Here is a 27565-nt window from a genome sequence, read left to right as displayed (position 1 = left end):
GCTTTCCCAACACCACTTGATGAAGAGACTGCCTTTTCTCCACTGTATACTCTTGCCTCCTCTGTCTTTGCCATAGATTAATTGTAGGTGTGTGGGTTTGTTTCTGGGCTCTTGATTCTGTTCCACTCATCTATGTGTCTGCTTTTATGCCAATACTAAGCTGTTTTGATTACTGTAACTGTGTGGTATCATCTGAAGTCTGGGAGGGCTGTCCCTCCAGCTTTGTTCTTTATTCTCAAGATTGCTTTGGCAATTCTAGGTCTTCTGTGGTCCTATATAAATTTGAGGATTATTTGTTCTAGTTCTGTGAAAACTGTCATGGAAGTTTTCATAGGAATTACGTTACATTTGTAGATTGCTTTGAGGAATGTGGCATTTTACCAATATTAATTCTTCCAATCCAAGAGTATGTGGTTATCTTTCCATTTCTTTGGATCATCTTCAATTTTCTTTATCAATATTTTACAGTTTGCAGTGTTATAGATGCATATAGGCCTTTTACTTCCTTAGTTAAGTTTATTCCCCCAGGCAAAAGATATAAAAGCAAAAATAAATAAAATAAATGGGATCTAATCAAACTTCAAAGCTTTTGCACAGCAAAGGAAACCATGAACAAAACAAAAAGAGAATCAAGGAATGGGATAAACTATTTGCAATTTTTTTAACTTTTTATTAACAAGGGGTTACTATTCAAAATATATCAACAGCTCATATAACTCAATAACACAAAAAACCAACAGGCCAATCAAAAAATGGGCAGACAACCTAAATAGTCACTTCTCCAAAGAAGACACACACAATGGCCAACAGGCACATGAAAAGATGCTCAACACTGCTAATTATTAGGAAAATGTATACAAATGTGTATCAAAAGCACAATGAGGTTATCACTTCACTGTGGGCAGAATGGCTATCATCAAAAAGACTGCAATTAATAAATGCTTTAAAGGGTGTGAAGAAAAGAGAACCCTCCTACACTGTTGGTGGGAATGTAAACTGGCGCATCGGCTGTGGAGAAGAGTAAGGAGGTTCCTTAAAAAACTAAAAAATAGAGCTACCACATTACCCAGCAATCCCACTCTTGGGTATATATCCAGAAAACACAAAAACTCAATTTGAAAAGATACATGCAAACCAATGTTCATAACAGCACTACTTACAACAGCCAAGATACAGAAACAACCCATGTGTCCATCAACAGATAACTGGCTTAAGAAGATGCAGGGGTGTGTGTGTGTGTGTGTGTGTGTGTGTGTGTGTGTGTGTGTGTGTGTTGTGTGTGTGTGTGTGTGTGTGTGTACTTACACAATGGAATATTACACCATAATATTCACCATAAAAAGAACTGAAATAATGCCATGGCAGCAATATGGATGGACTAGAGAATACCATACTAAGTGAAGTAAGTCAGACAAAGAAACACAAATATTATATAATATCATTTATATGTGGAATCTAAAAATAATACAAATGAATCTATATACAAAATAGAAACAGACTCATAGATACAGAAAACAAACTTATGGTTACCAAAGGGAAAAGGAAGAGAGGAGGGATAAATTAGGAGTATGGGATTACCAGATACAAAATACCATACATAAAATAGATAAGCAAAAAGGATTTACTATATAGCACAGTGAACTACATTCAATACCTATAATGGAAAAGAACCTGAAAAAAAAATATGTATAATATATAACTGAATCACTGTACACTTGAAACTAACATAATACTGTAAGCCAACTATACTTCAATTTTTAAAAAAGAAAGAAAATATACTGCCTTTTATAAAAAGCTGCTGTAAAAATTAAATAAAAACTACTTTTCTTCTATAATGTTTGGCACAATCATGCAATCCAAAAAATAGCTCTATCAAATATCTGTTAATAATAAGAAATTTTTGTTATTAAACCAGTTGCTTACCTTAAGATCACGGTGAACAATACACTTTTGATGACAATACTGTACAGCAGATACAATCTGAAATAAATATTTGGATAAAAGATTCAAAATTATAGTAAAAGCATCCATTTTTCCCAATTATTATTCCAATTAGAAAGTTAATACTTGGATTTCAAAGTTACATTTAGTAATTTCACTGTTCCTTTAGTTCAGAAAACCATATGTACTAAAGTGATGAAATTTTCACTTTTAAATTCAGACAATGTGGAAAAGTAGTGTTCTTTTGCTAAAATACACTAAATATTTATCAGAGTGCATGAAGATTTTTCCTATAGGTTGTCATATTTCTCTGTTTACACAATCAAATGTATACTTCATAGATTTGGGTCAAATGGTTTACTCCACTGTTGGAATAAGAATTTTGGCACACATGAATCAGCATTTCAAGATAGTTGGCTCAAGTTCAAAATGCAAAACTCTATTTTAGGAATTCCATTAAATGTACTCAAGGCATGTTTCTCAGGGAGGTCAACTGACTTCAGAATTTATCAACAGGGCATTTAGCAATACTGTATTTTTGTCTGTTCATATATTACAAAGCAAAGGGAAAATTTTTGAGCCTTAAAAGGAAACCTAATTTTCAAAAGAAAAGGGATAAAAATGAAATATAATTTTAAACCTGTCACTAATTCAGCTGGGCAAAGTATTCTTCCCTTGTAACTAGATTCTGTATGCAGTCTTAATTTCTATTACCTAGGGCTCTTTGGGGATAAGTGCTAAACAGGAAAGAATCCAATGGCTTAAGGGCCAAAGATACAAGTGAGAAATAGGTTATAAGCAAATCTATAATAGTTATATACTTTATTACATAAAATACAGAAATGGAAACTATCTGATAGCAATCAGTAAGAGCTACTTTGTACATATATGTATGGCCATTTTAGCACAGCAGAACATTCAGGTCTGTGGAGTCAGTTAAATGTAAACACAGTCTGAATGTTGAGTATTGGTTAGGCATTTACAAATAGGGACAGAAATGAGATTTTTAAAAGTCTAAAGGTAATGTGAAGTATGACCACGCTAATAGGATACTGGTTAGGAAAAAAAAAAAAACTTCGAAGTAGTACAAGTGAAGCTGATATTTCAGTATTATAAAATTATTCTAATGTATATTAAAATGGTTCAAAGACAGAGAAGACATGAATTCAAAACAAAATCAACATACAATGAGTAAGATGTAATTCTATTAAAGTCAGTTTGATCCAACAGTTTATTGAGTACCTGCTATGTGCAAGAAAATGTGCTAGTTGCAAGGGGAACACAAAAATGAACAATACATGTGCACCCTGTCCTTAAGGAGTTTACAGTCTGATTAGGAGGAAAAAATATGTATATGAGTAACTATATATGTAACAAGGCAGAATCATAGAAGCAGATGTACAAAGAAGAGAAGGAATCATAAAAATAAAGAATAATTTCCAGTTGGTAGGTGATACTAACATTTGACCTAAGCCAACATGAAGGACAGAAATATTTTAAAATGTGGAGGCTTGGGGATGGGGATGTAGGGGGTAAGGGGGTGAAATGCCTACTGTGAAGGCAACACAGTGTATCTGGAAAGTAGGTTGGAAAATGGTAATACTGGGAGTTAAACTTGGATAGACAAGTTGGTAAAAGTCTCTGAATTCCAAACTAAGCAGGTGCTACAGAACCATGATATGTTTTTGAGCAGAACAACTGTGAATGATTATAATCAATTTGAAGTGTGAGTCCCCCAAAAACAGCAGGACCCTACAAGTAATATGTAGGGTTCATTTTCTTAAGCAATATGCTTCAAATTGTAATATCTAATTTTCACCAAAATATGTTCATTAGTTAAGAGAGATACATTTACATGTAAATATTAATTCAACTTACTGAATACATTATATAGGCCATAGGACGTTCATACTATAAAGCTATTTTTGTATCATAGATGACAGAACTTTGCTGATAACATTATGTTTTTCAAGTCACCTTCTCTTGATACAGTAAAGAAGGCATGCTACAGGTAATGATTTGGTTACCAAACATGAACTTCACCTTAGACAGGATAGTTTCTATGAAAGCAGTTCTATAGGCACTTCTGGAATAAAAATCTCCTGCGTCTTAAAGACTTAAGAAGGGAAAGATAATTTATAATACCACCACACTGATCTAGTAGGATACAATTTCTACAATGAAAGAAGCTCTGGCTTCTGACTCACTCACTGTAAGAATCCCCATCCACAAATCCAAGTTTTACTGCATTAATCTATGGCCAGACCCTCCCATCTCAAACCTTCTGTACCTCCACAAATGCAATGTATGAACTTCTTTATGATCCTTTAGTTACGGATCTCAAAAACATGATTGACAATCAGTCCCGCACTGACCCTAAGACAAGACATGTCAATATTTTGCCATGAGGTGCAATTGTGGGGTTTGCTTTGCAATTATTTATAAGTGAGTCAGGAATTCCCAAGCTTCAAGTCATAGCCTTGATATTGAGAGGGCTGAATCAACATTATGATTTTCTTGCAGGCCTTCAAATCTTAAGGGAATGCAGAGGTACTGTAGGAGCAATAGCTGCTAAATTGGTCCTAAATTGTCGTAGTGTCTTTGCTATACTTCATGGTAGAGTCAAGGACATACATGGATAGGTGTGTATATACCCTTAATAATATAGTATATTCCCCTTCACTGTTAAACTCTTAAAAGTAATTGCATGACATACAGACCAAATAAAAATAAAATAAATATACATTAACTAGAGTTTTAATTAAACCTATAAAGAAAAATAAACTTAGCAAAAATAAATATAAAAACAAAAACAACTTTTTGACAAATAACTACAAAATTGTGTATGTGTTTTCATTGTTTTTAAAAATGTGAGTTGGTTATCTATTTAATTTGGGGGGAATACATATAGATAGTAAAATACATTTAATATTTATAATAGAGAATTATTCTTTAAACTTCCATTGTTTTACATTTTAAATAGAATTCATTTCATATTCAACCTCTGATCTCATTTTAAAGTAATCCAGATTTCACTTAAAAAAAAAAGAGCCACTTAATAATTACTTGGATCTTTATGAAAATATCTATATCCCAGCCTCCTATCCTGCTCACACCTGTCAGTAAAACAGCAGGCATTTTCACGTTCTCTAATTCCATATAGTACCCAGCACAATTTTCAACCACAGTATGTTTTTAATAGTAAATAAATAAAACCAACCAACTAAAAAGAAGAGTGAGCAGTGACAGTCCTTCAAATACCGATTTAGATTTCAATGGAAATATCTAATGTCAATTGGAATTTTCTTCCTAGTTGGCTACTAAAGCTAGAGTTGATGGAGAGAACGACGACATTTGAAGTGATGATTGTAGTTCCTTACTTAAGTAAACCTGGACTTGCAACCCAGCGTAGCAAAGAATTTAACAGTATGTGGCTGATCGCTGTCCAGCTTCTCAAGATTGCATCCTCATTACCAGCTGTCTTTAGATTCAGCTATTTTAAGTCAAATGCTTATAAGATCCATTTCAAATATAATGAATGGCTGTGTATATCTTTGGTCTAAAGTATTTTATATATTGTGTTCCAAAAAATAATGATTCTGTGAGATATTAATAATAGATGTTTCCCAAAATAAGCTCACTCCATGATTAATTCGGAGAGTGCTCTGTCAATAAAACAGTCAAAAAGGTATTTTCCTCCCATCTTCTTCAGGACTGCTATACTTGTTTATATGTTAACATATATGTAAAAATCTCACAGTGGAACATTTCATATTAGTATGACCCACTCTTACTGATTATAGGATCACTTTAATTGCAGAATCATGCTTACGGAAGAGATACTGAACTATTTTTAAGTGAGTATTTTAAATTCACTAAGGCAAAGTTTGGATATAGTAAGCTATCTGTTGACACTTCAGTAAATTTTATGAACAATTTACAATTTATTAATCTGGCATTGCTACAGTGATTTTTAAAGTATGTTAATTTTAATTACTTCATTCCTAAAAATTAGAAACAAAAGCTTAGATGAACTTAAATTGCTTTTTCTTATTTTATCATTTATGTAACAAATCATAATCAAGTCGACCTGGAAATACCAATATCTTACCATATTCTTCACACTGGCAAGGTTCCTTCCCTACTCGACTAAATAAAATTGATCATAGTCTTTAAACCTACAAAAATAGGAGTTCCAAAAGCAAGATATCTTTAATTACTTAAAAAAATACAAAAACCTTCTTAAACAGTACACAGTTATGTTGTACACATAAAGGTAATAATACTTAATAATAATTCCTGGATAAATGTTTAAGTATTTATTTTCTATCTCACTCTAGGTCTCTACTTCCAAGACTATCAAAGAGTTATTAATAAGAGTCTCAACTATAAACATTTTACTATTTATATGATCTAAAAATAACCAAATATAACTATTTTACAAGTTTATTTTTCAGTTTTCCATCTTAGAAAGTATGAATTTTTCTTTTTAAAGTACCATGTACTCTGAATTCTGGTTTGTGATACTGTCCATTGTACATCACTAAAAATATCAGCAAAACAAAGTTGAAAACTACTTTCCATACCTGCCTAAATTTTGCACGGGCCTCTTTTTCTTTCATTCTTCCATGGGCAACTAAGTAATCAAATACTTCACCTGAATCAGAAAGGTAAAGCAGGCAGTAAAATATACATAGATTTTCAGTTAACAATATATGCATCGTCAAGTTTTTGCCTTGTTTTTAAAGAAGCTTTTGGCCCACACTTTTCTGATAGTTCTATATAAATTATAACTATTACATGATAGAAAAAAAGGGGAAAAGACATATAAAACCGAATATTGGTAGCAGCTTATGAATCAGCAAAACTCCTTTAATTAAAAAATCATAAAAACATTAAGAAAACTTTCTTTCTTCTTTCCAGTACTATGTGAAAATACAGTCAACTCTTTATTATCCATTCAAATAAAGGGAAGCCACAGCACGGGCAACCAAAAATTACATTTGGCTCTGTATTTGGGGCTTACATTTCAAATAAAATACCAAAAGTCATATTATGTTGGCTCACTCTCTTAAAGTCTACTGATCATTTAATCTTGGTCAAATTCCACCTCTATCTCCATCCACACTGATTTCATTCTTATCCTTCATATTTTGATCATGTTCATTCTCATGATACTCATTTCACCTGCACTGGTACTTAACTCCTTACTATACAGAATGAAACCATCCTTGTCTGCATCTCCTATTACCCTAGAGGAGCTGCAACCTTCTTGAATGCTGTCATCACACCCATACTTTACCTGCATGCCCATCCCCATGACAGGACACAAAGTGGATAGACATTACAAATTTGTTGAAAGAATTTAAAGATACTAGAAACTGTAAAAATTTTCTAATAGATTCTTTACATGTAAGTTTTTTTCATTTTTCTCTAATTAATAATAATAAACCTAATGTTCAGTTACATTATGAAAGATAAAATACCTCAGTGTAAGGGATAAAAATTTTATATCCTTATAATTTGTACCATATAGACATATATGTATATTAAAAACTCACCAAGTGTCTTGCAGAGTTCTTATAAAGTACAGCAAAGTGGTTAAAAACTCAGGTTTTAGAATCAGACTAATTTTGGTATGAATCCTGATTTAGCCCTAAGTTGCTATGGGGAGATATTAGGAAGATTTCTTAACTATGTTAAGACCCCGTTTCTCCCTATTGTCTATCTCACATGGCTATTTTAAGGATTAATGAAATAATGCACGTGCTTAGCACAGTGACTGGCATATAGTAAGCACTCAATAAATTATATATTTGTATCTAGGTATACAGATATATTACATATACATATATGCAATATCAATCCTAGGACATAAGTAAAATGTTAAAAATCAAAATGCAATGATGTATGTATGTCAGATGAAACTAATACATCTACAATGTTAGCAGATTATATAAAGCATACTTAAATGATTAAATGGGATGATAAAAACAGAGAAATGAATAGATGCTCTAGTTGACCCATCATAGCAGTTAACTCTAGATATGTGAATTTAGGCTGGGAAAGATAAAATATATACAGCAGGGGTTCAAAAATCTGGACTGCCCTCAAGTTCTGCCTGGAATGTCCATACCCCAGATGTTTACATGACCCAGTCTTTTACTGATTATATATTACATGTTTATGATACGCTTCCCCAACTAGAATGTCATCTTTTTGATGGCAATGACGTTGCATCTGTTCATCCACGTGTTGTTCTCACCTTGAATATCACCTAGTACATAGTAAACATTTAATAAATAATGTTTGCATGAACAACAGGAGAAATACACATACCATTGTGGATTAGCCCTGATGCCTACTTTTAATAGGTTCCTTTGAACAAAACATGGTTCATATAGGAGTTCCCTGCCCTTCTAATCACTGAAGATCTTTTGCCCCATGAATGAACCAGAGTCAAGAGATGTACTCCTCAAAGAGGCCGTTTTTCATGCTAAGTTTCTAGCGTGCATGTCAGATTCAATCCTAAAATATCTATAAATTTTAGAGGAAACATATTGTTTTATTTTCCAGAGTCATCTTGTCATTTATAGGTTTAAAAGGCAAGAGGTCGATTCTAGATTTACTGCTACAGAACTGAGATGGTTTTGTTACAGTACCACTGACTGGCAAGACTCAAAGGAAACCTATCATCAGGAATAAGAATTAAGTAAGAGACCACCTGGTTTGGGATGAGCTGAAGTACATACCCCTCTATCCTACACTATACCCCACTGCCCTCCAGTGCTACTGAAGGAGAGCAGTGAGGACCCCAGGTGCTGCCTATTACTCCAGCCATTGCTCCTCTTCATTAGCACCAATAGAGAGTTGACTGTACTTACCATTAATTGTTAGAGCAGTACGCACATTAGTATTAACCCAGCCTTGTGGTGGACCTTCATAAAAATTGAACAATGCCCATCTATCTTTAGCTGTCTGTAAGTTCTCGTATCAAAGCCATGTCTAGCCCTTCTCTTGAGACTAGATCACTAAAAAAAGTTTAACTGAACTATAAACACACAGGGTTCCCATACTGATGAACTGTTAATTTACATCTAACTAAAGAAGAGTTTAGTGAAGAAAGAATTCATTATGTGGTATTTGAAGGTTCATTAATTTTATTATAGACTAACATTTTATGCAAGTTTGCATGACAATTAATATTTTTTAAAATCCTATGATAATAAAAAACATTAATGATTCAGGTTTTTGGTTTATGTAAAAAACTTACATGAAGTATTTTTAGGGTTTTAAAAAAGTGATGCAAAAACCCAAATCTATTAAAAAATTAAAAAAGTAATTAAAATAGTATTTGTAGTAAATTTTTTAAAAATCTAAGAGACACTATAAAAATACATAGTCTAAATGTTGTAGATTAAAATAAATCGTCTTTATTCAAGTTACAGAAAATTAGATCATAAAAATCTACATCCTTTTTTAGCTAAAAGGATTCAAAACTAGACTCAACACTGTTTTCCTACTAATTAGCAAAAAAAGGTTAATTAGACAAGTTGGTTTAAATAATTTCCAATGCCCTCCTTCTTTAATTGTTTAAATTCTATGATTCCTTAAAACCTTCAAGATCCTCTTTTTACTTATTAAATTATTTAACTCCATAAATTTTAAACCTGTTTCTGAGAAAGTTAAGGCTTATGCCTAAAAGAACAGTGATTCTACGGCAAATGTATCTCTCATTTGAGGAAAGTGCAGGAAATGAAAATGATTTTCTAATAATCAGTGTTTATTTTGATGCTAGACAGTCAAAATAAACATTGTATTCTACTAGAAGTATATCTTACCATTCCCCTGTCAACTCAGTATTCTAATTTATAAAATATATAGATCAATATTTGTTTAAATTGAAACATTTTATAGATTATCTTGAAGATGTATGTATATTGAGAATCTGTGATATGCGATCAGTTAAACAAAAATGTGACCTAGAACAGGCTTTTACTATAAACATTACTAAAAACATTTGGGTTTGAGATTTCCTATTTATAGCCAAGAGAAAATAGTATTAGAAAATAGTAATAATAATATAATATTAAGATGAATGTTTCATAGATTACATTCATAGATAACATTCATAGATAACAATGCAAATTTAATTTTGAAAAATATCCCTAAGTAATTTTTAAATAAGCCAAAGTCCAATTTTTAAATGTAGGATCAATAGGTCTTAAAATCAAACAATGAATTTTCCTAAAGACACCAATGAAAGGCATTTTAATAAAACTACAGATTCATTAACAAAATAAAGACATAGATATTATAATGAGCTTTCAGGTATTAATAATTCAACATGTCTCATCAAAGGTAACTTTTCAATCCCCTCATCCTTACCCCCACTCGCGTATTCCATGACTAAATAGAGAGTCTTCTCTGTTTCAATAACTTCAAACAATTTTACTGAAAAAAGAAATTAGAGATATAACTCTGTAATTGTGAGCATACTAGATATATTTTAAGAAAATTTAAAGTAACACTAAACCAAAGGAAAAGTTGAGCATTTACTAAATATTACTACTTACAATTTAAAGTTTAAAAGTTTTCCCAAGGATTATTACTACCATGGTAGATAACTATCACAAAATGATTTGGAACCAACTGCTGGGTCAAAAGAGAGTTAAGTTTCTAGGATTAAAAAGCTTATCCCCTTTCAAATTAGAATAAGGTAATAAAAAGGAAAATCTTAAAATCAGAATAATAAAATTTAGTGAATACTTAAAAAGATACTATTATCATAACGATTCAATCAAAAATGTTAAATAATCTTTGGTACAGAAATAAAAAATTAAAAAAAAAAAAAAAAGAAATAAAAAATTTTATAATTATGTGATATTTTAAGTTTCTGATTAAAATCTACTAAATTATCAGACTTATGTAGTTGAAATTATATACCAAAGGGAATTGCATTTGTATCTCTAATTAAACATAAGATTTTTTTAGTGAGCAAGAAACACACTTCAAGAATAAACAGATTAAAAGAATAATTGCTTTTTACTTCTTATAATCCAATGACTTTGAGTAATATGTTGTAAATTAATTTACAAATAAATTTGTCTGTAAATATGGGGGGAAAATAGAACTTATGGAAATAAGTTCACTAAAATTGAAATAAAATCTTTATTTTCTTTAAAATTCAAACTAGTTATTTTGCCTATGGACTATGAACAAACCCAAGTCCAAACTGCCAAAATATCTGGAATTATTTCTTATCCATATCTAAATGGCATGCAATCTTTAGAGAGATTTAGTAAGGAGACATAAGAAACACCTGTATACAGCAACTCCAAGTCATATGTATTATTTTAGTGAAGAGTAGAAGATAGCAAGGTAGTAGAAAAATACAATTTGTAGCCTTCAGTTAACTTCTTTATAATATTTTTACCCAAAGTAACACTTTCTGAGATTATTACTTAGGTTATCACTTTTCTTCTTTTTATACAGAACATCCTTAAAACTGTATCATTTTAAATAGCCTCAATAGTATTTAAGGAAAATATTTTATCATTAATTGTGGAATATAAATTTCATACCTATGTTAGGGTGATTCAATATCTTCATTATTCGTACTTCTCGAAACAACTGTGAAAGGAAACAGGAAACATTTCTGCTAAAAAAGAATACTCAACAGAGAACCAATCAAAACATCTATTTGAAGAAATTTATCTTCTTGTAAGACACTATAGGATTTATTTCACAATTCCAACTCTACTAAGACTTGGATTCCAGGACAACGTTAACTAATTGAACTCAAATGGTTCTGTGTGTGTGTGTGAATATACCATATACAATAAAAAAAATTCAAATACTCATTCCTAGGAATAAAAGAAAAATACTATGGAAATGAAACTAAATGTACATTCTTATGACTTTTATCCAAAAACAACGTTCTTAGGAGGTGGGGGGGCCTGACTCTTTATCTCTACTCGTTGATCACACTATAAGCAATTATGAATAAAGGTATATAAACCATTAAGCTTTTGTGTGGACATAAATTTTCAATTCACTTGGGTAAATATCAAAGAAGATGATTGCTGGGTGGTATAGTGGAGTAGGTTTAGTTTTATAAGAATCCAACAAACTACCCTCCAAAGTGGCTGCACCATTTTGCATTCCCATCAGCAGCTGAGAGCTCCTGTTGTTTCACATCCTTGCCACCATTCAGTGTTGTCACTGTTCTGGATTTTCACCATTTTATAGGTGTGCAGGAAGCCCCAGTAGCTCAAGAGGCAAATAATCCACCTGCAATGCAGGAGATGCAGGAGACTTGGGTTTGATCTGAGTCAGGAAGATCCCCTGGAGATGAAACAGCAACTCACTCCAGTATTCTTGTCTGGGAAATCCCATGGACAGAGGAGCCTGGCAGGTTATAGCTCATAGGGTCGCAGAGCTGGACGTGCCTGAGCACACACGTGCAATGCAATGGGTGTGAAGTGATATCTGTTGTTTTAATTTATTCTAGTTAAAGCAATAATATACAGCCATCGGGTTCCTACATCTCAAAGATGTCTAGAGTATATTGTTCTATGGATAGTTTCCTCTTCTTCAGGTGGATTTCTTTTTAAATTTATTGAAATACGGTTAATTTAAAAAGTCGTATTAGTTTCAGGTGTTCAGCAAAGTGATTCATATATGAACATATCCATATATGTTCATTTTTAGACTCTTTTCCATTATAGGTTATTACAGGATATTGAGTACAGTCCCTATGCTATACAGTCGGTCCTCATTGGTTACCTATTTTATCCTTTAATAGTTTTTGACAAGGAGTGAGAAAAAAACAAAAACAAGCAACAGCATAAATGTGTGTATAAGCTGGGTATGTGCTGGCTTAACGTGACAGGCAGCTATGGACAGAAGAGCAGCTGCTGCTGGAAGAAGTAATGATGGGGGTTTTAAGTGCTTAATTGACTTGGAACAATGAAGTGCCAGAATCATGCCCTGCCAATCACCCTTATTTCTAAAGAAACACTTAAATTGTCACTAGATTTGTCAATAACCTTCCAAACCTAGAGAATTTGGGTCAACTTAACAGGAGTAGCACATGGATTCAGTAAAGGTTTATGATGCTCTTCTTCATGATTCCCCATAATCCCTTCTTAAACTCTAATATTCCAGTTGGTTGCACAGAAGAGAGATTGGACAATGTCGAAGTCTTCTGCACCAGTCACTTGAGTCAAAGGGAGCAGAAGAGGGAGAGACAGTGAGTTCCTTACACACATGTGATTTTTTTCACTCAGAACACATCCTTATTAGCAAAGACGCCAATCTTATCCATGCTTGCTCTTCCTTAGTAAAGGGGGAGAGAGAGAGGTGAGGGAGAAAGGAGAGCTGAACATTTAGACCAAGTTAAGAAGGTTACCCTGAGATGGAGAAATGTTGTAAAAATCACTGCACGCCTGTGTACTACAAGAGACACAGGAGATGTGGGTTCAATCCCTGGGTTGGGAAGAATCCCTGGAAAAGGAAATGGCAACCCACTAGTCAAAACTATGGTTTTTCCAGTAGTCATGTACAGATGTGATAGCTGGACCATAAAGAAGGCTGAGAACTGAAAAATTGATGCTTCTGAATGGTGGTGCTGGAGAAGACTCTTGACAGTCCCTTGGACTGCAAGGAGATCCAACCAGTCCATTCTAAAGGAAATCAGTCCTAGGTGTTCATTGAAAGGACTGACGCTGAAGCAGAAGCACCAATACTTTGGCCACCTGATGTGAAGAACTGACTCATTGGAAGAGACCCTGATGCTGGGCAAGATTGAAGGTGGGAGGAGAAGGGAGCGACAGAGGATGAGATGGTTGGATGGCATTGCCGACTCAATGGACATGAGTTTGAACAAACTCCAGGAGACAGTTAAGGATGGGAAGGCCTAGCATGCTGCAGTACACGGGGTCTCAAAGAGTCAGACACGACAGAGTGACTGAACAACAACAACCAGTATTCTTGCCTGCAAAACGCCATGGACAGAGGAGTCTGGTGGGCTATACAGTCCATGAAGTCAAGATATGACCGAGCGAACTAAGCATCATATATCCAGGCCAAGTAAGGACAACAAAAGTCTGCCATTGTTTTAGACCAGCATTTATATGAGCTTTCCCACCTTTAAAAATTTCAGTGTGATTAAAACGCACATGAGAATTAACCAGGAAAAAAACAGAAGTTCATGAACATATTAAATAGTCCCACATTACTATTTGAGTTTCTGATTCTAATTTCTAGTCCTAATTTTCCTCTTGAAACTGTGACATCATGATGTTCCTAACATATACAAATTTAGCAGGAGAGCTCTGGATTCACTAATACCTTTCAAACTATTGGTTCAGCTTTTCTGTCGGCGGAGAACTAAGGCCAGGGTTTTAAGACTGTGTGTTGAATTAGAGAAGTGCGTGCTGAGCGAGGCTTGAGACGGATGGGTCTTCCATGACGGAAGGGCAGGCACTTCACTGTCTGGACTTTGTGACAGTTGTTCTAGTTGTTCAGAGGCTTCTGTGGTTTCCTCCTGGGTTCTTGACTGTTTTAGATAACGGAAGTTAGTGAACAAGCCTCAGTTCTGTGGAGAGGTATTCACTTTTCAGTTCAGTCCTTCCTGGTTAGAGGTAAGGATCAGGATTAGGCAAACTCCATTAGTGTTAATCAATACATATTTGTCTTATTTATTTCTTCTCTCAACTACTCTGTTCCTTCCAACCTCTTCCATTCCTTCTGCTTATTATTACTTTTTTGATGGTGGAAAAGTCTATTCTATTTATTAGTAGTCAAGTGGACATGGCTAAGACAATGCTCATCCTATTTATTCTCAAAGCATCATAGTCAGGGACCAGTCAAATTGCCATCATCATCTCTACCAGACCTGCTCACTGTGCTGTCCTGGGACCTGTCAATGTCAAAGGACTTCTTCATCATCTCTGTGTTCTTGGGCAGATAGAGAAGAACTCTGGCCATGGAGAAATTGACAAAGGCAGTGGTCAACCTTGTTCCCCCCAAGGAGAGCTCTTCCAGGCTGTCATCAGAGTCACAGTATGCTGGGCTCATAAGAGGAGGCTGACATTCATATCTTCTTGGCCTTTTAACACAGCTTTCTTGGCCTTTCAGGTATTTTGCTCTGATTTGGGTTTGAGGAGGGGCAGAAGCCCTTCTTTGCCTTCACCTCAAACCTTGTAAAAATTCAACTGTATCTTTCACAGCAGTTTACTGGCCTATTAACGTGAAGTGTGGGTGCTGCTGTACCCTGTAGGTGATGTTCAGATCTAAGGGAAAGGGCTTTGTATACACCTTCTCAGAGACACCAGTCATTGAGGGATTTTATATACAATGTGCCTATATTAACAGAACCCTACAGATTAAACTCTCAGCTTTTTAATTTCTAGCATTACCATTTCATTCCTCTTTTACTTCAGACATTATTATTAGGACATCAAATATCTTATGAAGTTATTCCTAGTACCAGTATTAAAACACAGGCTAACTTAAGCTCTCCCCATGAAATACTTCAGAAAAAGAAATCTGAATATACTTAAATTAGTATATATTAGATGATTTCTAAATAAAAAACACAAAATGCTTAGTATTACTTCTAAACTTGACAACTTGTCATCAATTATTAAATGCAAAATAATAGGCTCTGCCACTTTGCCTAAATTTTACCTTCATATATGAATGATAACTTTTCTTTTTATGAACTGGTACTAATTTTATAGTGCTATAGTCTTTCCCAAGGGCTTGTATGGATACAACTGTGGGCTCAAGTTGCTGTTAAGTAAATACAATTATTTGAGATATCAAATCAAATAATTTCAGAGAGAAGATACTAAACATTAAATAGATTAAATTTGAAAAAATGTCCAATCTCACTAGGCAGAAATCATGAAAATCAAAACAAGATACCTTCCACGAGACTGGCAAAAATTAAGAAATCTGATAATATAAAGTGCTGACAACAATGTGGAGCAAAAGTAAATCTCATACAAAGTTAGCAGAAGTAGATATTGGTGTAGCCACTTAAGAGCAATTTGACATTATTTAATAAATTTGAGGATATGCATGCCCTTTAACCTTGCATTTCTACTTGGAGAGATATATACCCTTCTTTACTTCTTTAGAAAAATAAGTACACAACAATAAACATTGCTGCATTGTCTGTAACAGCAAAAACAAAAAGCTAACTAGGAAAAAAAAAAAAAAAGGAAACACTAAAACAACAGGAACAATCTAAATATAAACAGAAAGATGGACTAACTGGTAGATATCTACTAAGAGAATGGGTAAACCAGCTTATTTGTACAATGGCATTAGTAATAGTGAAAATAAGTGAGCTAGACTATACACACTAACATGGATAAAACTGTAAGACAAGCTAAATGGAAACAAGTAAGCTGCAGAAGAATATAAAGCTTAAAATAAATAATATATAGTATTTTATGTAAAGATACACATGTGAAAAATTTTTAAACAAATGAATGGGAATAAGAAAGACCAAATTCAGAATAGAAGTTATTTCTAGGTAGAAGGACAGGAATAGAGCCAAGAAATGACACACAGGGCTTCAACTGTATCTCTAGTTTTATCTTATAAAAAAAGATCAGAAAAAAAAAAAAAAGATCAGAAATGAAACATTTCAGCCCAATAAATAAATATCATGAGAAAGCAACTTTTTTTAAAATGGTAAAGATGTTTTGAAGTCTCCATCCAAAAATTAAAAATAGACTAGTGTACTATATCAACAAACTTCCCAACTTAGAAAAGCCAGGAGTATGACTCTTAAAATAACTGTGAAAATATTACATAGTTCTTGAGAATACAGAAATAGATGTACACTTTTCAGCCAAAAAAGACTGAGAAATTAGAACAGAGGTCTTCAGAATCAGAGGCAGAAATACAAGCATCAAAAGCAAAATCCAAATAGTACTATTCAAGCAAAACTAAAGCAATGTTTTATGAATAACTCTTGGTTCTGGGTGCTTAATTTTAAGAAAGGCAGGAGGATTTAACACCTGTTGTGGAGATAGGAAAGGTTTCCCTGAAGAAATTACTCTTAAGGCTGAAATGTGAGAAGTGAGCAAGAATTAAGTGAAGTGAAAATCGCTCCGTTGTATCTGACTCTTTGCAATCCCATGGACTGTAGTCCATGGAATTCTCCAGAACAGAATACTGGAGTGGGTAGCCTTTCCCTTCTCCAGGGGATCTTCCCAACCCAGGGATCAAACCCAGGTCTCCAACATTGCAGGCAGATTCTTTACCAACTGAGCTATCAGGGAAGCCCAGAGGGAGTGGTAAAAGCTTAAGAACAGGGTGGGTGAAAAGCTGCAAAGGCCTGATGGCTGAAACAGTATGAATAGCACCAGATGAAAGAAAGGCAGCAGAATCAGAGGAGGAGGGGATGAGAAGAGTGGGGAGAAGCTAGGGAGAGTTGGGGGACCATGAGATGAAAAAAGAAGGTAGGATCTGAACACCATGTTAATGAACTTGATTTCCAAACTACAAAAAATGGAATGCCATCTAAAAGTTTAAACAGAAAGACAATATAATCAGACAGGTTCTGCATCCTTGATGACTTTTTAAAGGGTTTATATATGTGTGAGTGAGTGACTGAGTGTGTGTGTGGGGGGGTAGGGGGTGTTGAGGGGGATGCAAAGTGCAGAAAACCTAGGTGGAAAGCTACTGGGGTAGTCCAAGGAAGAGATAACAGCAGCGGTGTCGAGAGGATCGGGATGAGAAAGATATTTAAGAAATAAAATCAGAATCCATCAGCCAATGAATAGATAAGAAAGCTATGGTACATATACACAATGGAGTATTACTCAGCCATTAAAAAGAATACATTTGAATCAGTTCTAATGAGGTGGATGAAACTGGAGCCTATTATACAGAGTGAAGTAAGCCAGAAGGAAAAACACCAATACAGTATACTAATGCATATATATGGAATTTAGAAAGATGGTAACAATAACCCTGTGCACGAGACAGCAAAAGAGACACTGATGTATAGAACAGTCTTATGGACTCTGTGGGAGAGGGAGAGGGTGGGAAGATTTGGGAGAATGGCATTGAAACATGTAAAATATCATGTATGAAACGAGATGCCAGTCCAGGTTCAATGCACGATACTGGATGCTTGGGGCTAGTGCACTGGGACGACCCAGAGGGATGGTATGGGGAGGGAGGAGGGAGGAGGGAGGAGGGCTCAGGATGGGGAACACATGTATACCTGTGGCGGATTCATTTTGATATTTGGCAAAACTAATACAACTATGTAAAGTTCAAAAATAAAATAAAATTTTAAAAAAAAAAGAAATAAAATCAGAACAATTCAAGGACTGAGATGGTGAGGAGGAGGGAGAGGGAGGAGCCAAGGATAGTTCTGAGGCTTCTGGCCTGCACAATTTGGGGACAGTGTCACTCACTGAGACAGGACACTGGAAGAGCAACAGGAGGGCAACATACTGAGCAGGCGGGGGGAGGTCATGAGTTCAGCTTTGGATATAAGTTTGGGTTATCTTTGAGGGATTACAAGCAAATGTAGGAGGGGTTCTGAGTTGAAGAAATAAATCTGTGTTTGCTTATAGGTGACCATTTAAACCAGAGTCACCCTTGAGACAGCCTTGGAAGAGAACACTGAGAGTCCTAGGACCATGCCTTGTGAAACTCCAACACTGAGCGGCAAACAAAAAGGAATATGACTCCATTTAAAGGAAAGAGAAAAGGGGGAGCCAAAAACACAGAGGAAAACATAAGGGAAATATAATCTTCATTCAATACATATTTGCTATATTAAGAATTAATTAATTAACACATGTATTGGACTCAATGACATGCAGCTTTAATCATAAGGCAGTTTCCACTTCTAGCTTTACTTTTTTTTCCCCCTTATTTCTATTAAGTTTAAAAAATCCTAAATTATAATCACAGATTGACCAGTGAAAGGAACAAAGGAAATACTGGGAGGTATGTCAGAGACATTCAGATTAATTAGAGTACCCAATCTTACAAAAGCAGTTCTTTACGAAGCTTATGTACTGCTCTCAGACAGATTCTAGGCTATTGATCTAATCACACTAAAAAGTCAGAAGACTAGAAATTTCAATCTGAAGGATAATAGCAAATGGTTCTTAATATACTCTTTGGATATGCTTACTCTGGAAAGTAGTCTTCATATCTGGATGTAACATTTGTACGTTAAACCTGCCTATAATATGTTATTGAACTCTTTGTCCAATAACTGAAGGCTAAAGCAGGGTTTAGAAAAGTCAGAGTTTTGGTCAGTGAACTGCCTGAAATACAGTTTGGTCTTTCCAAAAAGGAGCCGCCCCAGTGGTTCAGCAGTTAAGAATCCGCCTGCAAGGCAGGAGATGTGGGAGACGCGGGTCTGATCCCTGGATCACAAAGATCCCCTGGAGAAGGAAATGGCAACCCACTCCAATATTCTTGCCTAGGAAATTCCAGGGACAGAGAAGCCATCCAGGGGGTCGCCAAAGAGTTAGATACAACTTAGCGATTAAACAAGAGCAACTCTCCAAAAAATCTGGTTATCTTTAACATTTCAACTGTTGATATTTTAGTTAGACATTAACATTATTAGTATCACCTTTTAAAAGAAACTTGTTTAGAAACTAACACAATATTGTAAAGTAATTATCCTTCAATTAAAAATAAATTTAAAAAGAAACTTGTTTGAACACCTGCTCCCTCAAATTCATCATATTTCAGTGTGAAAGATACACTTCCCAATTCTCCACACTGTGGGCTACACAGACATCTCCCAATAGCCAAGATTTTATGATAGTCCCTGTTTCCAGCATTCCTTTAAAATCAAATCAAGGTCAGAGATATGTTACCAACCAAAAATTTCATGGAGAATGAAGCAGTGAGGGACTCGGCATTAGGTGTGATCCTATGTATTCACACAGCAGTATCACTCCTTGTAGGTGTTTGAACTTATACATATAAATTTGGTAATGATTCAAAGACAACTTTTGCAGTCTACAACCAGCTTACAAAACACTAATTCTTCTCTTATGACTTAGGTTTTCATTTATCCACGAAAGAACTGGTCAAGACTTTTCCTTCAAATCATCTACACACATGGAAAGAACTGTACACAAGAAGTACTCAGCACGTAAGTGGTTTTTGCAGCTACGAAGTGACATATGTGAGAGAGCAAGCATATGTGAGAGTAATTGGTTTTCAGCCTATGTTCAACAGGGAGATTTGTTAAGGAGTATTGCCAAGGAGCTTCTGCTTTCTTCTTGATCCAAAATATTTGTCAATAATTATAGGATTGCCTTTAAAAGTTTGGTTTTTGATTTGTTAAAAGAAATGTAATTCTGAATTGCTTCCATGATTCTGTCTTCCTCTCTACTTTTACTGACCAAATTCATCAACATGATACAGATTATTTTGAAGATATTCTGGAAAACTTAACTACCTTACCAGAGAGGTCTCTGGGCTTCATCTGAAAACTCACTGAAGTATAAATGGCTTAGGTTACCATTTGACAACGTTTTTACACAATAGATAACACACTAGCAGTAAATGAATTATTCATTCAATAAGTCTGACTCCTAGATGTTAATTCTCGAAACTTTTTATACTTGCCCTGCTTGTGCAGAATCACTGTCATAAGGATTCCTATTCTATGTAACTGGGATGCAGCACTTCTCATTATTAATGAGTTTTAGTAGTCTTGTTTCTGTTTTCATTGCAGGGTTTACTACTCAGCAGATGACTTCTGAACCACTGTGCTATTTTTGTGATTTTGAAATATAATAAAACACAGTAAAACAATAAAAGATGCAAATTAATAAGTAATATACAGAAGATAAACTGCACCCTGATGATTGTGAGCTGAGACAAACTAACAAAAACTTTGTCAATCTGTTATAAATTAATATGTCCAAGTTTCAAAACTGGGTGGAATTTCAGAGAAAACAACTAATCTTGCATTTCAAGTAAGTGAACTATGAATAAAACTGCTTCATCATTCTGCTTTTTCTCCATCAGTTACAGGCTGCTTAAAAGATCCCCAGGGAATCACTAGTATAGTTCATAGACCCTACTCTAAAAAACCACTAATACGTGAGGTGGGAGTCATACTTCAAAGAGGAACAAGTAAATATAACATCTATGCTAAACAGTCTTAAACTATGAAAACGTATTAAACTGGATTCCATTAATTTAAAATATGTAATACAAATAATACAAGATATTACGTGAGCAATGTTGAAACTAAAGATGCTAACAATTCCAAAGACCAAACTGTTTTTAAGAACTCTATATTTCAGAAGTTTGGAACAGGTGGGGTATCAAATTTAGATTACTTTCATCTATCACTAATGTTGACAAAGGAAAGTAATATTCCCTATTAATATGCTATACAAAAAAGAATAAACAAGAAGGACCAGCTTAAATTCAGATCAAGTTCAGAACAAGACTTAACCAAATACTTTTGGGTTGAGATGAGATTAAAATGAATCCTTACTGCAAATATGTGCTGTCATAATCTGCCTTTTAAGAAGCACACCTAAGGCACAGAAAGCCATTTTGCTATTTTTTTTACTATTACTTGACTGTCAGTGCTAAGGGGGAAAAAATGATTACTTTTAATTCCGTGTTTTATATTTTTATTTCTTAGATATGACTGACTGGCATATGAGGTGCTCCTAGCATTCACTATGAGTAAGGCCAAATGCTGAATATTCTACAATGCATGAAAACAAAGCAAGCCTTGATCTGTTCTTTCCTAAATCTTTTAACAAAAAGCGAAGCTATGAACATAAATAAAAATTATTCTGAAAACAACAAAATACACATGGTGTACTGGCTACATTTAGTAAATTTCAATCTTTGCTTTTATTTTCACAGATTTAAGAAAACAAAATTGCCATCATTTTTTATATGCCCATTTGGAAAAGCAACCCTTTATCAGCAAGATTAGCAGAATTTAGCACAATCTATAACAGAAATTACATCACCAAGTATATTTTTAATCTGAATAACAGTTCAGCTTCACATCTGCATGTCTGCTGCATGTTTCAACACGGGTGACTTTGGTTCCACAACTTTCTCTGGGCCCCTCTGGGAAAGACAGAGTGGGGGTCATACTGCCCTGCATCCAACAAGCACAACAGGCCTGGACTAGTTCTACATGTCACTCAAAATCACATAATTTACCAGAGTATCACACAGATTAACCTCGGAAAAGAGAAAAGGCTAGCTGGGCCATGAACAGGGCCTCTGGGCTGTTATGAAGTCTCTGTGTTTTAAAGGGATTCCCAGGAGAGGGGTGGGCAAAAATTTGCCCCACTGTGGCTCTAACACAGGAAGAAACAGCATCTTTGGATAATTTGTCTGCCCAAGGAAGATGCCTTTTTATAACTCATACCACTAAGTCATGATTAGCTGAGAGACAGGTACTGGAAGTTTCTCCCAAAAAACATCCAACAAGGTATATATCATCTCACTCTCACAGAGAAAAAAAAAATTCAGCAAACCTTTCATGTTCATACAGATGAGAAATACCAATACTATGAAAAGCTATACTGGTTGGCAAATTTAAAAGGAATCTCAGTAAGTAAAAAGACAGATCCAAATCTCTTAAGTAGAAATATATAAAATAAACTGAGTTATCTGGTACTGAGACAAGTGGAAAGTCTTGATTATCACTGACTCAAATTTTTCATTTAATGTTAGAATCACAACAGGTATAGTTATACACACCACACTAAAACTTTCTTATAGAATTCTGTTTTAGAAATCCAGTTATTTACACCACACTTACATATGTGACCATGATCCCATTATATTCTCATAAAAATAATAATGTACTTTATACATAATCACACATATATATCTTATATACTACACAGTGAGCTATATATAAACAACATATACGGCACAAATGCTAAAATATTTGCTTCATTTTCAAAGTACTAAAATGTGTATCTGAGAAAGTTTTCCCAAATAATTAATGAAGCAACACGAACCAGCTTTACTAAATTTACCAGGTCAATTCCCATTCTACTTGCTTTTTTTGGTCCCTATGCTGTTTTATGGAGAAGGAGATGGCACCCCACTCCAGTACTCTTGCCTGGAAAATCCCATGGATGGAGGAGCCTGGTAGGCTGTAGTCCATGGGGTCGCTAAGAGTTGGACACGACTGAGCGACTTCACTTTCACTTTTCACTTTCATGCATTGGAGAAGGAAATGGCTACTCACTCCAGTGTTCTTGCCTGGAGAATCCCAGGGACGGGGGAGCCTGGTGGGCTGCCGTCTATGGGGTCGCACAGAGTCGGACACGACTGAAGCGACTTAGCAGCAGCAGCAGCAGCAGCATGCTGTTTTATATGTTCACCCTTTGAAGAAATGTTCATATCTTCTACTGTAAGTTAGCTTATAGTAACTTCTACTCTAAGTTAGCTTACAGTAACTTCTACAGTAATCTTCTACCGTAGTTTTTGTGGAGGAAGGAAGAGAAGCAACTGAAGCAATAGCAAACCCATCTACTGACAACAGTATCTCATAAGTTGATTAGAATGAAGCAGAATCCTAAGTACTTCAAAATATCTGATACAAAAAGTTTTATCCTACTGTATTAAAAGACAAGTTCCTTTGACACAGTAAATGCATTTGAGGAGTAGATATTTTTCAAACATTTGATAAATACTTAAATACTAACAAATGTATATATTACGTTGATATCAAGTCTTTTCTTCATATACTGATGAAATGTAGAATTGTACCTAATGGGAAATTTAGAATAACTGATTCTACAAGTATCATATATTGATTATAAACCCATATTATAATTACTTACTATTAAAATAATTAAATACCTTTTGTAGACTGGTAGGATTTAGCTGAGTTTTGTCTATTATTTTCACAGCAACCTGAAAAAGAGAATTATTAAATTTTAATTAGAGAATACATACCTTAAAGAATAAAATTTATAAAGAAAACATCTTTTGTTTCATCCTAATTAGATATAGCTATACTGGGGGTTAACATAATTGGATGGTAAAGTTTTGATAACTAGACAGCCTTAGAATATATTCTATTGACCCAAGTCTGTAACCTATTTGATTCTAAGTCAGTGAAATTACACCTTTGTTAAGTTCTTCCAAGGTTCCCCTTTTAAAGTAAAAATCATTTGTACTTTAATATTTGACTCATGATCTTGATAAGTCATAATTATCAGAAGAGAGAGGCTTATAAACTTTTAGTAAGTTAAGTAACATGTGGGGAGAGAGACTGGACACCCAAACTTACAGCAAACTAATGAAACAGGTTTAAACATCCTCTAAATCTTTGTCTAATATAACCTGTGTCCTAATAGCTCCTGGAGTCAAAATAGAGAAGACTAAATTTAACCATAAGTGACAATAATATTATGTATAAAACAAAATGGAAACTTAGCAAAAATGTTTTATGACACATTTTTCATAATGTCCTAATTGGATCCAATCATGTAATGTAGAGTGTTAGATGTTTAACTATTTTGAGTCTTTAATATACAAATTACTAAATATATTATTATTATTAAACATATATTTTACTATGTAAATATACCTACTTTGAAACACACAGGATTTTAGAAACCTGATTCTCTTATTATCTGAGAAAAACATCTATAACACTTGCTCAATATAATCTCTAAATAGATTAAAAATTAGTGGCTAATTTCCTATGCATTTATACCTAATTTACTTCAAGTAGTAGTTTTTAGAATTTATTTTTTATTCAGGTAACAATGGCTTTTAACACTATGTAAGTTTCATGTGTACAACCTCAGATTTCTATTCCTATATACAGTACAGCTTAAGTAGTAATTAATAAGAAGTTATCCTAGCCCTGTTCCTGGGGTTGGGTAGCAAGGGTAATCAGAAATGTTTATGGAAACCATATAATGAAAAGACAGAAGGCTAAGAAAACCTCATGTGCAGCACATCTGATTTATAAGAGATGCTAATACGTAAGGACAATTTTTCTGTGCTAGGTATAACTCTACCTATGTACATTTCATTCACACATACCCCAATGTTTACTATATTACAACTGTTAATTTATTTCCAGAATCAACTATAGGAAAGCTTTTTAGTAAGACTCTGGAGAGGTCCAAGTAAGTATTAAAAGGCATCGTGAAAACTTACCTCTCTACCGGTTAGTACATGCCTTGCCAATTTCACTTTGGCAAAATTTCCCTTCCCTATTGTCTTTTGTAAACGGTAATTTCCAATGTGAGGCTGTTCGTCTGTTGCTGACGTAATGGAGTTTCTACACCGAGGGATGTTCTGTCTGCTACTTGATTTGGTTGGCTGGATATGGGGTTCAGTATATCCATCCACAGATGTATGCTAAGAAAAAGGTTAGAAGATTTCATCATTAATTAAACTATATAATTAAAGGACAGTTCAAATAACACTACAAACAATTTTCATTAATAATTCATAACCTAGAGGGGTAGGATGGGGTAGGAGGTGGGAGGCAGGCTCCAAACAGAGGGGACATATATAAACCTATGGCTGATACATGTTGATGTATGGCAGAAACCAGCACAGTATTGTAATTATTCTTCAATTAAAAATAAAGAGGAAAAAATTAATTCATCTCTAATGAAAACAGATTGCACTACACCATTTCTGGGCATTCTGTTTGCAATTTCTACTTGACTTTAGTTCCCTTTGCCAGGGGGAATATAATCATTTAAAATGAAACGTTCTGCATAGCTTTAGACATATGCTTTTGCTTTTAAAAAGATATAAATGGTGAGATGGCCAGGAGCCCCACAGATGATTACTCTCCTAAGGGTGTTACCCGTGTAGGCTGAGATGCCAATCCAGATCCAGATTGCTTCCTTACAATGACAGAATGTCTTCAGTACCAAGACAACTTCACGAGTACAGCTCTGTTTCTCTAAACCAGTCCAGCTACTTGTCCTGGTCACTCTTTCATTTGCTGGGCACATAACTTTGGCCACCTAACCAACCCGTTTCCCACGACAGGTACGCCTTTAATCAACTCCCTCTCAGCCCCTCACCCAGTTTCCCATGCCCAAGAAGGAGCCATCGACAGCCCTGCTGGATCCATGCCTTTACATCCACTGCCTTCTTCCTCCTTGCCGTTCTCAAGGCAGAGACGTCACTTTGTCTCAGCGTCTCACGCTGGCTCACAATCACAGTAATTGACAGTGTTACCCTGGGGCTCAGCACCTCAAGTCCCAGGTAAGGCTGCCTAAGGAACCCTGTTACCCCAGCTCTGAGTGTCCCTGCTCTTGGCTAGTTTTGTCTGCTTTCCGAAGTAAATGAAATTTGTAGCATTTTCTGTAAAAATGTAGAATTATCCATGACAAACATAACATCATTATCTGACATCTTAAAAATAGCTGAAGATGAGTACAACAAATTAACAAAAGAAGTGGGCAGCTTTATTTGCAAAGTAATTCAGACATATATGTTGTCCAAACTATACCACCAAAAGCATGTCTAAAAAATTATGATCAGAAATTTCTTAAAGGCAACTTTGAAGATGACTCCATTTACTAATTTCATCCAAAGCAGGACTCAAGATCATTTTTCTATTTGTTTTTACTTTTGATATTTTTTAAAAACTTGGCTCAGGAGTAAAGGATTTTCTGTGTCTCACACACACTTGCAGCCATTTTGAGTTAAGAGTCACGCTGGGGTATTTTCACAGCAAACTGTACTTCCATGTGATTCAATCCACTGCACTGTCATACACTCACTTCTTTGTGTCTGCCACCTTACCATGAGCAACTTGAGGACAGGCATGTTTTCTTCCCACTTTTATACACTTACCACACTGCAGAGTGCCAGAATATAGGAAAAGTTCAATGAACCAATAGTTCTCAAAGTGCTGTCCTTGGGCTAGCAACATCAGCATCATCTGGGAACATGCTAGAAATGCAAATTCTCTGACCCTGTTCCAGACCTACTGAACAGAAAACTCTGGGGGTGGAACCCAGTAAGGAGTATTTTAGCCAGTCCTCCAGGTGATTCTGATGCAGGCAAATTTGAAAACTACTGCAATAAATAATTTAAGTAGGCAGTAATCACAAAGTCACTGGTTCTTAGCGACTTTTCTATTATCTGAGCATAAACAAGAGATTTTAATTAAAATCATTTTCTCAGTCAACAGATCACTATAGTAATTCCTACTATTCCTAAATAGTACTTCTGAACCTGAACTTGTCCAGCAGGGACTATGGACTTCTTTATCATTCAAAATTGAGTTTTATCTCCTCCTCAACAAAGTGCTCTGTCTTTCACAAAGCAGAACTGATTACCCCTCTTTTTTGTTGCTATCTTTATATCCAGGAAAAATTTCTACTATTGGACTATCACACCATCTTCTTAAGTATTGGTCTATGGTCAATGTTCATTGTTAGACCTAAATCTCCCTAAACTCCAGAAATTAATATGGATTGCTAGTTAGTGTGTGCTCAGTCGTGTCCAACTCTTTGCGACCCTATGGATTGCACCATGCCAGAATTCTCTGTCCATCACCAACGCCTGGAGCTTACTCAAACTCATGTCCATCGAGTCAGTGATGCCATCCAACAGT

At 34.8% G+C, this 27565-nt stretch overlaps 1 protein-coding gene across 8 annotated transcripts in view; it reads right to left on the bottom strand.

Annotated features, from left to right (window-relative positions):
- The window catches only part of MARK1 (microtubule affinity regulating kinase 1), a 139695-nt gene that overhangs the window by 34567 nt on the left and 77563 nt on the right, over positions 1-27565 (bottom strand). For 5 of the 8 annotated variants that reach the window (XR_003029614.2, XM_024976375.2, XM_024976376.2 and 2 more), the window contains 6 exon segments: positions 25135-25338; positions 23821-23874; positions 11526-11574; positions 10330-10395; positions 6528-6598; positions 1924-1980 (listed from right to left, as the gene is read on the bottom strand). Coding sequence is in view for 6 of the 8 variants with exons in the window: in XM_024976375.2 (XP_024832143.1) it covers positions 1924-1980; positions 6528-6598; positions 10330-10395; positions 11526-11574; positions 23821-23874; positions 25135-25338 (501 nt within the window). In the remaining 2 variants the exon portion in view is untranslated. 8 annotated transcript variants of the gene reach the window in all.

This window comes from Bos taurus, chromosome 16 (genome assembly GCF_002263795.3).
Source record: "Bos taurus isolate L1 Dominette 01449 registration number 42190680 breed Hereford chromosome 16, ARS-UCD2.0, whole genome shotgun sequence".
Classification (NCBI taxonomy): domain Eukaryota; kingdom Metazoa; phylum Chordata; class Mammalia; order Artiodactyla; family Bovidae; genus Bos; species Bos taurus.
Note: the sequence above shows the minus strand (reverse complement) of the source record. Positions and strands in the feature narration are given on the sequence as shown.